Below are 13094 nucleotides of genomic sequence, written 5' to 3' on the forward strand. Positions count from 1 at the left end.
CTCGCCAGCAACGTGACGGCTCCTGCAACTACAGGAGAAGCTACCGAGGTGCCAGACAGGGTGCGGCAGCCGTTCTTGAGACCCGACCCCCTGACGGCCGACCCGTAGGTCACGATGTCCGGCTTTAGCCTCCCATAGCCTCCAGGCAATTCCTGAATTATGAAATAATATATATATTTTTGAAAATGAATTTTAAGCTGACCATCATACCCAAGAATTCAACTGCACACATCTGACACAATGTGAGCTGTGATATGAAATGAAAAAGACAAAGCCATGTCTGTATACATGGCTCCAACTAGTTGAGCTGCCAACCCTCAACCACAACAAGCAATTTTGCACACACACACACACACACACACACACACACCAAAATGAAAAAAAAAAAAATCTGCAAAACAGGAAATTTCATCAAACTCACATGACACATTAAAAACAAATGTTCAAAACACAGGAACTTGGGGGGGGGGGGGATAATCCATTTTTTTCCCATTCCTACAAGGAAAAAAAAAGATTTTGTTTGCTCTACATGAAAGCACTGGGTCCTGTCAACATTGCTACAAGTAACAGTAAGAAGGGCACACAACGCTCCCCCTACAACATTTATGCACGCCAAGGGCGACACTGCAAATCACATTAAGAAGGAACATCTTCAAAGTAATACATAAACTATACTGCCTTAATACTTAAAAGAAAATTTTCACTTAAATTAAAAAAAAAAGTATAAAGCACATTTGGCCAAACTGATTCATAAGGAGCTGGAATATGATAGGGAGATAATGAATGAGAAAGAGACAGAAAGATAACCGCGCGTAAATGTTGAAATAGACCAAACTCTAATCGTATCTTTGAAAACATACCCAGGTCGTCATTCCTCTGGATGAGAACTTGGCGATGGAGTCCTCAAAGTTGATGCCACCCACTCCAATGACATCCATCTGGTCTGCCGGATTATTCAGGGTTCTGCAACAGACAGAGATGCATGTACAGAAAACCTTCATATTTTTCACCTTTCTCATTTAGAAGAGCATGCCTAAACTATCTTATAAGCTAATTGAGCACTGCCAATCTACATATACATGCAGAAATAAATCACAGAGAAAACAAGCCAACGAAAGTGAAGCGAAAAATACCACGGTCACATTGTTACCCACCATGCCCCTCATACATTGTATAATTAAGCCATACAATTTTGTCCATGTTGAGGCAAACATAATAATCAGCATTGACTAAATGGAATCTAAAGTGACTTTTGTCAATTTATTTTTTCCTTCTCGTAATGTAACATTAAATTGACCTTGCAAGAGCCATATTTTGCCCAAGTCTGATAAATCAATTATCCATGCACTCTATTCATATGTAAGAGTAGACAGATACTGCTTCAACCACTTTGGAAATTTCACTGACACTGAAGTCCCTTACTGTGAGCAGTACAGAAGGTGAGAGAATCTTGACAAACTGCAAGTAAAAGATTGAAAAATCTATTTCAGAGATGCCAAACTTGTAATCTCAGGGTTGAAAAGACACATTTTTGGTTTAAAAAAACAACAACGAACAAACAAACAAACAATAGACATGTGTAGTGACATAACTGGGGAAAAACAGTATTTCCATGAATCAAGCTGTATTATTGGCAAATAAAAGTACAGAGTACTGCAAAAAAGTAGCAGTTGGTGTCTCTGCTAATTCTTCAGCAGTACATATCAATCCTCAGACACATGCACGCACAGAAAAGGAGTATGTGTAGAAGAGGAATAATATCAAGATCTGCTCACCCATATAGTGGTCCATCATTGCCAATGGCAGACACCATGATGACCTTGTTGGCGGTCAGTTCCCAGACCTGCAATTCAAAGCGAAATCAGATGATCACTGTTGGATGATGGGTAGAAACAGGCCCAAGGCAGGGATTGTTACAACACCTATACACAATATGGTATAGTCAAACCTAATTTAGCAGCCATCTGTCTGCAGCGTCATGCCATATGGCTCCACTAAAAAATGGTGCTGGTGTTTATGGGACCAGTACATTGAAAAAAAAAAAACAAACAAACAAAATAGTTACAGTTCAACCTCTTACAAAAGCTCCATCCAAATACAATCATTGATGACTTCTTTTACTGTAACTTCTTGGAGCTTCTTCAAGATGCTGTGTGTACTTGAAAATGAATATGTTTCAACAATTTGTGAAAATACAATTTCAGACACACAAACTGTAAGATGTCTCTCTATAGGTTTGTCATGAGAAATGACCCAACACTCACCTTATCAACAAATGGATGATCCATGAAGTCAGGCCCACCGATGCTCAGGTTCAGAACATTGATTTTCTTCAAAATTGCATAGTTGAATGCATCCAAGAACCAGGACGTATATGAAACCTGAATAAAAATGTAGAGAACACAGAAAAAAATAGAATAATTGAGGCAGTTTCCATCTCATCACCTTCTTCTTTTACATGCCTATATGAGTGCAGAGTGGTCTTGTGGCTTTAATAAGCTTTAGATATTTTACAAACTTTTCTTGAGTAAGTTCAGAGCAAAAGGTTTGCCCTATACCTGACCGCAAGCTCTCATTAACAAACAGCTAAACTTGTAAGTCAGCCTTTGCAGCATGCTGTTCCAGTCAAAGCCAGTCCACCCTCTGATTTTGTCTTCCAATCGCTTTCTCTGTCAGCCTCTCCATCTCCTTACTTGTACTGTTCCCTGACTGGAACAGCACACTGCGAAAAGCTGGGAACTGGGGGGAGTGGAGGAAACTGGTTTTAAAATCTACAGTGGTGCCCCCCCCCCCCCCTCAACAGTCAGCCAGACTAAGGGATAGGTGACAAGTGACAAGTTGGTCTTACCTGGTTGTTGGTGAACACTCTGAAGATGTAGAGATCGGCGTCGGGGGCAAAGCCGAGGCACTCCTTGTGACTGGCAATGACCCCCGCCACGAACGTGCCGTGACCCAGGCCATCGTCCAGCGTCTTCTCGTTGGTCCAGTTTGTCCGCTCTTTGATCTTCTTGAAGTGCGGGTGATTTTCGCTCAGTCCCGTATCAAATACAGCCACCTTCACTTCGGCACCTGTAGGGGCATATAAATATGTTGACTGCCAGTTGCAAGACATATGAAAATAGGTTGCCTGCCCATTGCACGACATATACAAATGTGTTGACTATACATTACCTTTCTCAACATAAAAAGGCCTAGTACTTCTTACAGTGTAGCTCATTTAACCCATTTGAACTGAACCACCCCACACCTCCCGTCCTATTACTCCCGAAGCCACCCGAAACCACCCATCCCTTTTTAATAGTTTAATGGTTTTTACAGTTTTCATATTTAATATATAATTATGTAATTTGAAGAAGGTTAAAGGTCAACAACAAGTGTGTCAGAATTATTTCTGTGACACACCAGTCTCTTGGAAAACTCTTAATAGGCTTTCAAATAAACATATATTATAATAGACAAAAATAGACGTGCAGTGAGCTATTTCACATCATTTAGAAAATTGTTGAAATGACAACGATATTGCTATACCTTCCAGGGAACCATAGGCTATTTTGTACAGAATCTTCAGTTGTTAAAGGGTTAAGTAGAAGTCATAGCCTTACCATAGAAGCCCATATCCCACAAGAGATCTGCTTCCAAGGCGCTGGTGATCTGCCTCGGTACGGCCCTGAGAAGACGTCGACTTGTGTGGCGGCCGGTTGAGTGCCAGAAGTTTCCATTCTGCAGGGTAAAAAACATGGATGCACATTTAATACAACATCTTGTGGCTTGTTTTGAACCTAGCCTGTGTGGTAGAGACACCTTGTAACACAATATCTTAATGGCATTGTTTAATGCTTTTGGTGCAAAGGAATTTCAGTTATCCTGGATGCTGATTAAAAACAGTACATAAAAAATGCCAAAAATTACCATTCTGCATGATGGAAATGTACACAAACTTAGTACTATAGGGTCTTATGGCAGTTAACCCTAACCCAAGTGCTATGAATACTTTTTCTCCCATAACCGCATTCACATAATGAATCACATCAAGAGAGTGAGTTAAAGATACCATAGCATGTTACCCTGCCCAGGCAATGGTTCAATATTTCGTAAGTAAAAACATACAAACAAAGAAACAAACAAATATGCAAGTAGGAATGCCAAGGGAGAAGTATACTGCTGACATGGCAAATAGATTTATAAAAAATGCATTTTTGACAGGGAAGTGTGGGTTCAATGTATCAAGAGTACCCTGACATAGTAAATAGGGGCAATGACAAACAATGTCGTCATTACTACAGTATGACTATCATTGTGATACACACAGAAGACTATTGTGTGTATCGCATGGAATTCTAGAAGAGAGGAAAATTCTCACATCTAGAATTAAATGTGTATCACACAATAGTTGTCAGTGTGTATCACAAAAAACAACAACACCCAAATAATAATGAAAATACATTCTATGCTCAAGCTTGAATGTTGCTGCTCGATATTTTCATTATTTTTTTTAATATTTTATCAACCCTTCAAAATATCTTAAAGACTTGCTAATGACAATGTACACAGCTGCTCGGGGGCACATCAACCAGGCACAGCTTGTGGATACTGCAAAATGTCATGCTTGCAAAGAGTTCACAAATAGCAGCATTCAGACTGGCTGAGTGATTATGAGTCAGAGTGTTGTGGTAATCAGTTAAAGCCAACGGCAACTGACTGCACACCAGCACTGCACCAGGACTGAGCACTACGAGCATGTACATTGTATGTGCCGCACGGTGCGACTGAACACCATGTGACTAAGTACTGTGAACAAAAGACACCTTCAGATCATCGGCATAGTGTGTCTTGTGTATTCATTCACCTTCATGTTAAACAAAAACAATATCAACTTTTGAAAAAGAAACATGTCACAAGCAATTAGTAACTTTGTATGTTTTGGCAAAAAAAAAAAATTGGGGCAAAATCTTCACTGGTTAAAAGCTCTTATTTCAATGCTTGGATCAAAATTACTCATTTTTATGCCAAATCTTCCTCTTTATTTTTTAAAATAGCTACACTGAAAATCAGACTCACCACTCCCAAGCTGGTTCTAGATATTTTTCTCGATGACGTCCAGTTACGGCTGACATAAACATCATTGTTCTCATTGGGATTTACTTCCACTTCTGCATCTTGTGTACCACCCGTTCCATCATCTGGTTCTGTGGGATCACAATGTCATGCATGAAGATATCACCAGTGTGGAGTTTCCCGTGTTCCATTGCAACTTTATGATTTCTAATGATTTATTAGTTCCTTAGTCCATTCATTCGTTTGTTCGTTCATTCATTCATTCATCCATTTTTTCATTCACCTTATTACACTAGACCTATTTGCTTTGAATGGCTAAACCACTCTCACTTTTCTGTTTTTCTCTCCGTGTATCACTTGAGTCAATCTACTGTATCATATATCCATCTTCTACATGTATCTCTTATTGTCAAAGGAACAATAGCCACATTCCCACACACCCAAAATTAACATTTTTTGACAATCAATCTTTTGCTATGCGATGCAAAAAACCATTCATTCTTGTGTGTAAACACAAAATGACAATTTGATAAATGGCATCGTTATTCAGTGACTGAAATAACTGGCAACAACACCAATGTGCGGGTTCATGGTGTAATATCTACACTCATTATGTGGGTACAATGTGTGTGCATGTATGTCCTATGCAAGTGGCCTAATGGCACCAATATGACTTAATGTGTTTGCAAAGACTGTGACTGTTAAAGGGGGAATTTACCCAAAATATGTGGATTCAATGAATGCAAAACTATGAATAGTACACATCAGTGAACTTTGACGAGAATTGAACGATCCCTGCACTGTTATGAATTTTAAAGTTTTGTTTTAAAAAATACCTAAGCCCTCATGACTGGAAAAGAAGACTACAACGATTTTCAGGTAACACTGCTTGGGCAACGTTAAGAAGACAGTATAAGAAACTTCCACAACATTTTATCTTTTAATAAGAATTGCCAATCCTACCATCAGTGACTTACATAAAAAGTTTTGTTAGGAACAGCATTCAGAGGCAATCAAATTCTGCTACCTGCACTAGTACAAACATACAAGTACAGTAGCTGCTTCTAATGTTTTGGCAAGCCTGGGGCTACTGGACCAGACAGTGAGTGGGCTTTTTGTTATCCTGGTGTGGTTGGTTGTCTGTTTGTTTGTTTTTTTCAAAGCCTAAAAGGGCACATACCTTCCACCTGCTTGATGGAGCGAGTGACCCGTCTTTGTGGGGTGACCTGCTTCACGGCCGGATGGTCAGACAGGGCAGCGAGATCAGCCTTCTCTGCTCCAGATATCTGGGAGGTTTGGGGTGGAGAAAGCAATCAGAAACTAAAGAAATCAAAATTTGATGAAGTAAAGACACAATTTGCACAAAACAAGCAAACTAATAATACCGGTAACTAGAAAAGCACTCTGAGAGCGCAGACCTCCGCCAAGCAGCTACTTTCCACCGATGATCTTGCTCTTCCCAAAGAGATTCTTTTCCTCTCCACCATTGGGGAAAGCTCTTCAGTGATTTCCACACATAGGTATACATGCTGAAAAATTGCCCGATTTCCCAATATGGAAGCATTTGTTACGTCATAAACCCTCAGCTGCGCGGCGCGCCCTGCCCTAGCAGAAAGTGGAGCACGCACTTTAGTGCGCGTATGAAAACCTCAAAAATGCGCAGCTTCAACTCCCAAGTTCATTGACCCTACCTGCCTAAATATCAAAAATCCATCATAAATTCCCCCAAAATTGTAGGGTCACTACCAAAATTTAATCATCTGTTACTTGTGTCATCTCAACCTTTCCTGCAAAAGTTTCCTCCAAATCCGTTAACTACTTTTTGCTTTTTGATAAACAAACTACTGTAACTAACAAACGGTACAGGAATGAAAACATAACCTCCTCCCTTGGCGGAGGTAATGAAAATGAAAGAAAAAAAAAATGCCAATCCAAAAGCACATATACATCACAAGCACACACACAAATATATCACAACCATGCCCAACACACAAACAGTACTATTAAACACACATACTCAAGTTACAATCAAACAAGATGTAAACAAGCACATTCACACACAACACATACCACTAGTATGATTCGAAACCTAGCATGATATCGTACATGCATGCTGCACAATCTCACTCAAAGAGCACACGAATATTCCCTGCATGACCCAACTGTCTGTGACACAATACTTCCTGGACATCACAATAATATGATCACTTTGTTTTTTTCTCTCTCTCCTACTATGATCAGTTCTAACCGAGTGTGTAATATCTAAACTGTGGTATTCATTAAAGTATGGATGCTACGTGTAAGTTGACTAGCTAAATACAACAAACTTGAATAACAGAATACAATGTAGTACATTGTAGAAGTACATTACACTTTCGTTACAGGATTTGTTTTTTGTTTGTTTTTGTTTTTTCAATATTGCAGTCTACTAAATAACTGCAGGAGTGTCGTGAAGTGATAACATTATAATCGTACAATGTACACTGTAGCTCACCTATGTTTTGTGACCTACCCTACATCACTGTGAAAACACTGAAATATTTCACCTTCTTTTATGTTACAACAGTAGGTTAGATTTCAATAAAGTGTTTTGGGTTTTTTTTTTTTCCAATCTGCTTGACAGGATTTCACTTTACACATCTAAGTCAACTTGGAGATACTGTGACATTGCACATTGTGTGATTGATACCTACATAAGACTTGAACACTCTACTTGTTATGAATTGCTTCACAATGCTATTTTGTTATGCAAAGGAAGTGGGGTATTTCCACTATATAAAAGGGTAAGCTGTAAAACACAATATTTTCGGGGCATGAAATTTTCGCGAATTGGAGTCAACGGCTTTTTTCGCGGCATGAAATTTTCGCGAGTTGCCTCTTACATTCAATGCATATAGTGTAGACAAGAACTTTCACATGTATTTTAATTTCGCGAATCCTGGCTCTCGCGAAATTCGCAAAATTAAAATGCATGCGCACATTCCTCGTTTTACAGTACATTTCAGGGATGTTGCTTTATGTTCTGTTTCCAATGTGCATTACCACCCAATACAATATGATCTTTTAAATCAGTAAAATGAAAACTGCCCAAAAATTGCTTCAAAGAAGCATCTACTGTGTTAGAATTTTTGCCCAGAATGAAAAATTTGGGGATAATATATACCAACACTGGACAAACATCTCTGTAATAGCATGTATACCTGTATGAGCAGGGGCGGATCCAGGGAGGACCGCAGCCGGCGCACGCCCCCCCTTTATTTTTTGTTGAAACAAAAGAAATAAAAAGAAAAAAATGGGGGGAGGGGTGCGTGCGCCCCCCCTTTAATTTTGTAAACACGCCCCCTCTTTACGGAATTCCTGGATCCGCCCCTGATGAGGGTCAAATAACGAATGCTCAATGAAAATTTGTTGTGTTTCAATTGAATGGCCTAATATTGATTAGAAAAGAGAATAACAGCCCTCACATTCTGTTGAACACTGTGTTTTATACCATTTCTAAAACTTGGTGGTGAACGTACGTAACATGGACAAACAAAACTTTTGCATTTTTGTACTGTACATGTACTGGTCAGCACATGGCTTTACCTCTTGTTGACATTTTAGCAAAGCCTTTTGAGTACATAGTTTCACTTACAAATGTATGTACTGGATGTGGTTGTGTACCTGACACAGGGCTCGACCTTAGCGGGAGCCCGGGGACCATTGGCTCCCCAGAATCGCTACGGGCTCCCCAGAAATGTATGAAAAAAGCCCGGCTGGCTCCTTAAGTTTTTTTTGCCGCATAGACTCACGTTTCAAGACAGAATCATAATTTATGTACACACCCACACTATGTGACGAGCGCGAGCGGCCCCGGCGCGTGCAGCGAGCCCTGACGCTCGAAGTTATTATCCCTGCAATTGCAATATAGACTACACACTGAACATGTTTCGTTCTCCAGCCAGCCCACGTTGCCCGCATGTATGTGTGTGTGTCTGTGTGTACCCGACGTGTGTGTGTGTTCGTATCTTCTATTCAGGGAGGTGTTCTATTGTAGAATACTCGGTAGTGTGCGCACATGCAATTCGCTGCTTGCGTACTGTGTACACCGAACGGAACTTCGCGCGCCTGAATCCCTGTCGCCTACGGACCCTGGATGTTTACATCGATCGCCGTGTATCCCCATGTGTGGCCAGCTGGGGAGCGTGAGTATAGTAGCTTAGCTACACACTGTAGCCAGCTGCCACTATGAACAGTACCCTGTTTCGTTTTGAGTCGGGGTAGAAGCACTCCGTTGTGCAATGTCTGCTTCTTTTTCTCTACTTCTTCCGCTTTTCCCTTGCCTCCCAAGTACGAAATGACTTTTAGAGTGTTGTGTGTCTTTTTTTGTAACGTTATTGCATCATTTTTCTGCAAGGAAGAGGTGAGTTTCTGTTCGTGTATTGATGAGCACTGCAGTAAATGTGCAGGTGAAAAGCGTTCGAACTTTCTTTCGTGGAAACTCGATGTATTTCTAGGCCTGTTAAAGCTAGGAGATCTCATATAACAGAATACTTATAACAAGCTATTTTCCGGTCAAAATGAATTAATTTCCTTTGTTTTGTATCGTTTATTGACGATCCCAAGGATCTCGTCGCAATACAGAGTTTCCGATGTGTATTAATTTTCGCGTAGCTTTCGATGCTGCAAACTTTTGCTAGGGCCTAGAGTCTAGTCCTACTACTAAACTTATCGTTCTATTTCTGTCGTTTCTCACACCTCGTTTGGTACGATTTCTTCTATTTTATATCACTTTATCCGTTCCCTTTATACTTTGAAATATTTAAACGTAATGTCTCGCACTGTTATTTTCGTAACAGCGATTTCTCCGCTTTGCTGCAATACGGTACCTTTTCGAATCGAAGCGACGTGTGTTGTCTTTTCTAAATATTTGTGTTGTTGGGAGGTGTCGATACTTTGTATTTGTTATTTATTTTCCTCGGTTTTTATCTCGAGGGACTGTGCGTGTTTCTTAATGTTGATAGGAAAAGGCTGAAATGATCTGAGTGATGTCTTATAGTGATGATGAAAACTATGCTGGTATAAAAAGACGGCTTACTGCAAATGCTGAGTGACGTGCCGTTCGTTTTATTTCACTTTCCCTCTTATTCTTCTTCCCCCCTTACTCTTCTTTCCCCTCCAAAGAATGATAAAAAAAAGAAATTACATAAACCTCACAACAAAAATATGCACGATCTACCAACCTTCGTAAAGTTAAATCTAAATGTTCAATATCAGCACAGAATAAGGAGAAAGCATGAATTACAATAGATTACAGCGAAGAGATTGTGAAATACTGAATACATGCGCGCAGTCTCTTCGGCTCGAAGAAACTTGACACCCACCCCTCTCCCCTTGTGGAAATTTCCACAAAAGCAGGTGCCACACCCAGGTGCGTGCCAGACGAAAGAATGCGCGCACTGGAATAAATAGCGTGTAAATATCCTGGAAATATCGATCGAAGAACCAGCTCATTAGTTGAATTAAAGGAATCATTGCAAAGATATCGTGATTCTATAGCCTTTCTTTTGGCGCATAGCAGAAAACATCAGTCGAATATAGTGTACTTAATCGAATATCTTATGTTTCCTGAACAATAAAAAAGGATCGATTAATCAGTCAATTAAAAAGGCAATCACAGAAATACTTAAAAGGTCTCATATGCCCAGACAAATTCACTATGAGTAGGTCCAATGAGATGCAGTCATCACATGGTTAGACAGCAAAATCATGACAATTAATTTCAGTTCATGCTCATCATAACTGCTTATTACTTTTCAAAGTTTTGGCTATCAACATTCGTTCGAAGGTGTTTTTTGTTTGTTTTTGTATGTTTTTCCTCGTGAAAGACATAATGACTTCTTCGTATCGAATGTAAACTGCATGTTAAATACCGTAAACAAGCCATCAGCTCAGCTATGGCGCATTCGATCCATTGAACTTGCAGTAACCTCTTATTAGGTAGGAGCACATTCCTTTAAACTTGAAAGTACAACCACGTGTTTGCACATTGGCGCAACCACACACAGCGCGGCATTTTGCGATCATCGTTATAGCAGACTTTCCGATTCCAGTCAGGGTAAAAGAAATTGGAATGCCACGGTACTTTCGGAAAATACTGACGTTTAAAATCGAGTAAAATTAAAAAGCCTGAAAACAACGCATGATTATGTTTTATAGTAAACAATACTCAGTAGTTGGAAACACCGAACAGAGTTTTGCATTCACTCACACAGAAGCTTTCTTGAGAAGATGAAAGCACCCCCTCCCCTGCTAGATAGTGGAAGCTTCCATAACCAGCCCAGCAATTTCTGGAGGTACATGCACTTGTAGTCTTGTACACATGCATTGAGAGAAAGCAATCAATCAACGCTGAACATTGCGTAGTTTGGATTCTTTATCGTGCTGGTGACCAGCTCGATACTTCGGCATGTGTCGTAATGTTTTGTTAAAGAGCTTGTAGGCCTTATAAGTCGACAAGTTTAATTCAAAATGGCAAAAAGAGGGAGATGGAAAAAATACAGATTCTGGTGGAAAATACGGATTTTGGAGCTGCTGAGTACGGATTTGTGCTTCCAAAGCTTGGCAGCTCTGCTGATCAATCAACATGTGGCGTTACATGAATGTTTCTACCCACACCTTGCAGCTAGAAAAAGAAGAACCGAGAAAGAAAGACAATAATTATGAACAGACCAGGGTAAGAAATTACACAAGGGAATGGGAGAGGGACCACACAAAACACCTACACAAAACACCTACACACACACACGCAGGTGCACGGCAGGCACAGGCACACACACGCACGCACGCACACACACACACACACACACACACACACACTGTGACTTTGCTAAAACCCGTTAGAGACTAAGAACCAGGTATCTCCGGCTTGTGTCAGTGGAGAAATGAATGTTATATCTAAATAAATGAAATCTTCTCCACCAGGTTAATACATGTAATAGACCTCTACTGCTGATTGTGACTGAGGGAAACGTGGCTCCCTAAAACTCAATTTGGCTCCCTAAAAAGGTCCCTGAGGAGCCCGGCTGGCTTCCTAGAAAAAAAGTTAAGGTCGAGCCCTGCTGACAATATTTTAAAAAGTCATGTATGATGTACAGACAGCTCAGTGAAACAGCAAATTGGCAAAAGTGACAAAAATGTTGCTAATCTAGTAAATGGCATAGTGCAAATCAGATCTAAAGAGAAAAGCAACTGTAAAAAAAACTTCAGAAAAAAAAAATAATGTAAATGCCCCAAATAACTATTTTCTTTTCGTGATAATTTAGATTGTAGTTGTGGAATCATTTCGTTGCTTTCCAGTGATTGTAGGCTTGTTGAGAGACACAAACTTACATCTGCTTCAGGTAACACACAGAAGTAGGACAGGAAATAGGGGATATCGGGCACATGTGCTATTCCTATGAAAGACTCACAAACTATCAGGATTCGTCTTGCTCTATCATTCCTGGTACATTGTCTTTGGGCTATGATAATGTACAGAAACCATAACATCCACAAATTACCTTCAACTACTTGTGTTCGCTATAATTATATCTTTCAGTTTCAATAAAAACAATAATAACTAGAAAAGCACTTGTAGAGCACAGACCTCCACAAAGCAGCTCATTTCCACCGATTATTATACAGTGTACACACATGCTGAAAATCGCCTACTTTCCCAATATAGAAGCCTTTTGTGTATGTCATCAGCTTCTAGGTACATGTATGTGGCGCCTCGCCCAAGCAGAGCATGCACTTTAGAGCGCGCATCATGCAAACCTCAAATACATGCAGCTTGAACTCCCAAGTTCATTGACCCTATCTGCAAAAGATAAAAAATCCCCCAAAATCCCTGGTTCACTACCAAAATTAAATCATCTATTTCTTTGTACCATTTTCAACTTTTCCTGCAAGTTTCATTCAAAACCGTTCACAACTTTTTGAATTATTTTGCAAACAGACAAGCCAACGCCAATGAGCACTTTGTAAGCTCCTACTTCCTTGGCGGAGGTAATGATAAT

At 40.0% G+C, this 13094-nt stretch overlaps 1 protein-coding gene across 1 annotated transcript in view; it reads right to left on the reverse strand.

Moving 5' to 3' along the window:
- The window catches only part of LOC140232917 (membrane-bound transcription factor site-1 protease-like), a 37807-nt gene that overhangs the window by 9951 nt on the left and 14762 nt on the right, over nucleotides 1-13094 (reverse strand). The window contains exons 4-11 of the mRNA XM_072313028.1: nucleotides 6236-6341; nucleotides 5059-5186; nucleotides 3603-3720; nucleotides 2849-3069; nucleotides 2265-2381; nucleotides 1776-1843; nucleotides 861-963; nucleotides 1-152 (exon numbers count right to left, since the gene is read on the reverse strand). Coding sequence (XP_072169129.1) covers nucleotides 1-152; nucleotides 861-963; nucleotides 1776-1843; nucleotides 2265-2381; nucleotides 2849-3069; nucleotides 3603-3720; nucleotides 5059-5186; nucleotides 6236-6341 — 1013 coding nt within the window. The remainder of the gene's footprint in view (nucleotides 153-860; nucleotides 964-1775; nucleotides 1844-2264; nucleotides 2382-2848; nucleotides 3070-3602; nucleotides 3721-5058; nucleotides 5187-6235; nucleotides 6342-13094) is intronic.

The sequence above is a fragment of the Diadema setosum genome, chromosome 9 (assembly GCF_964275005.1).
Source record: "Diadema setosum chromosome 9, eeDiaSeto1, whole genome shotgun sequence".
Lineage (NCBI taxonomy): Eukaryota > Metazoa > Echinodermata > Echinoidea > Diadematoida > Diadematidae > Diadema > Diadema setosum.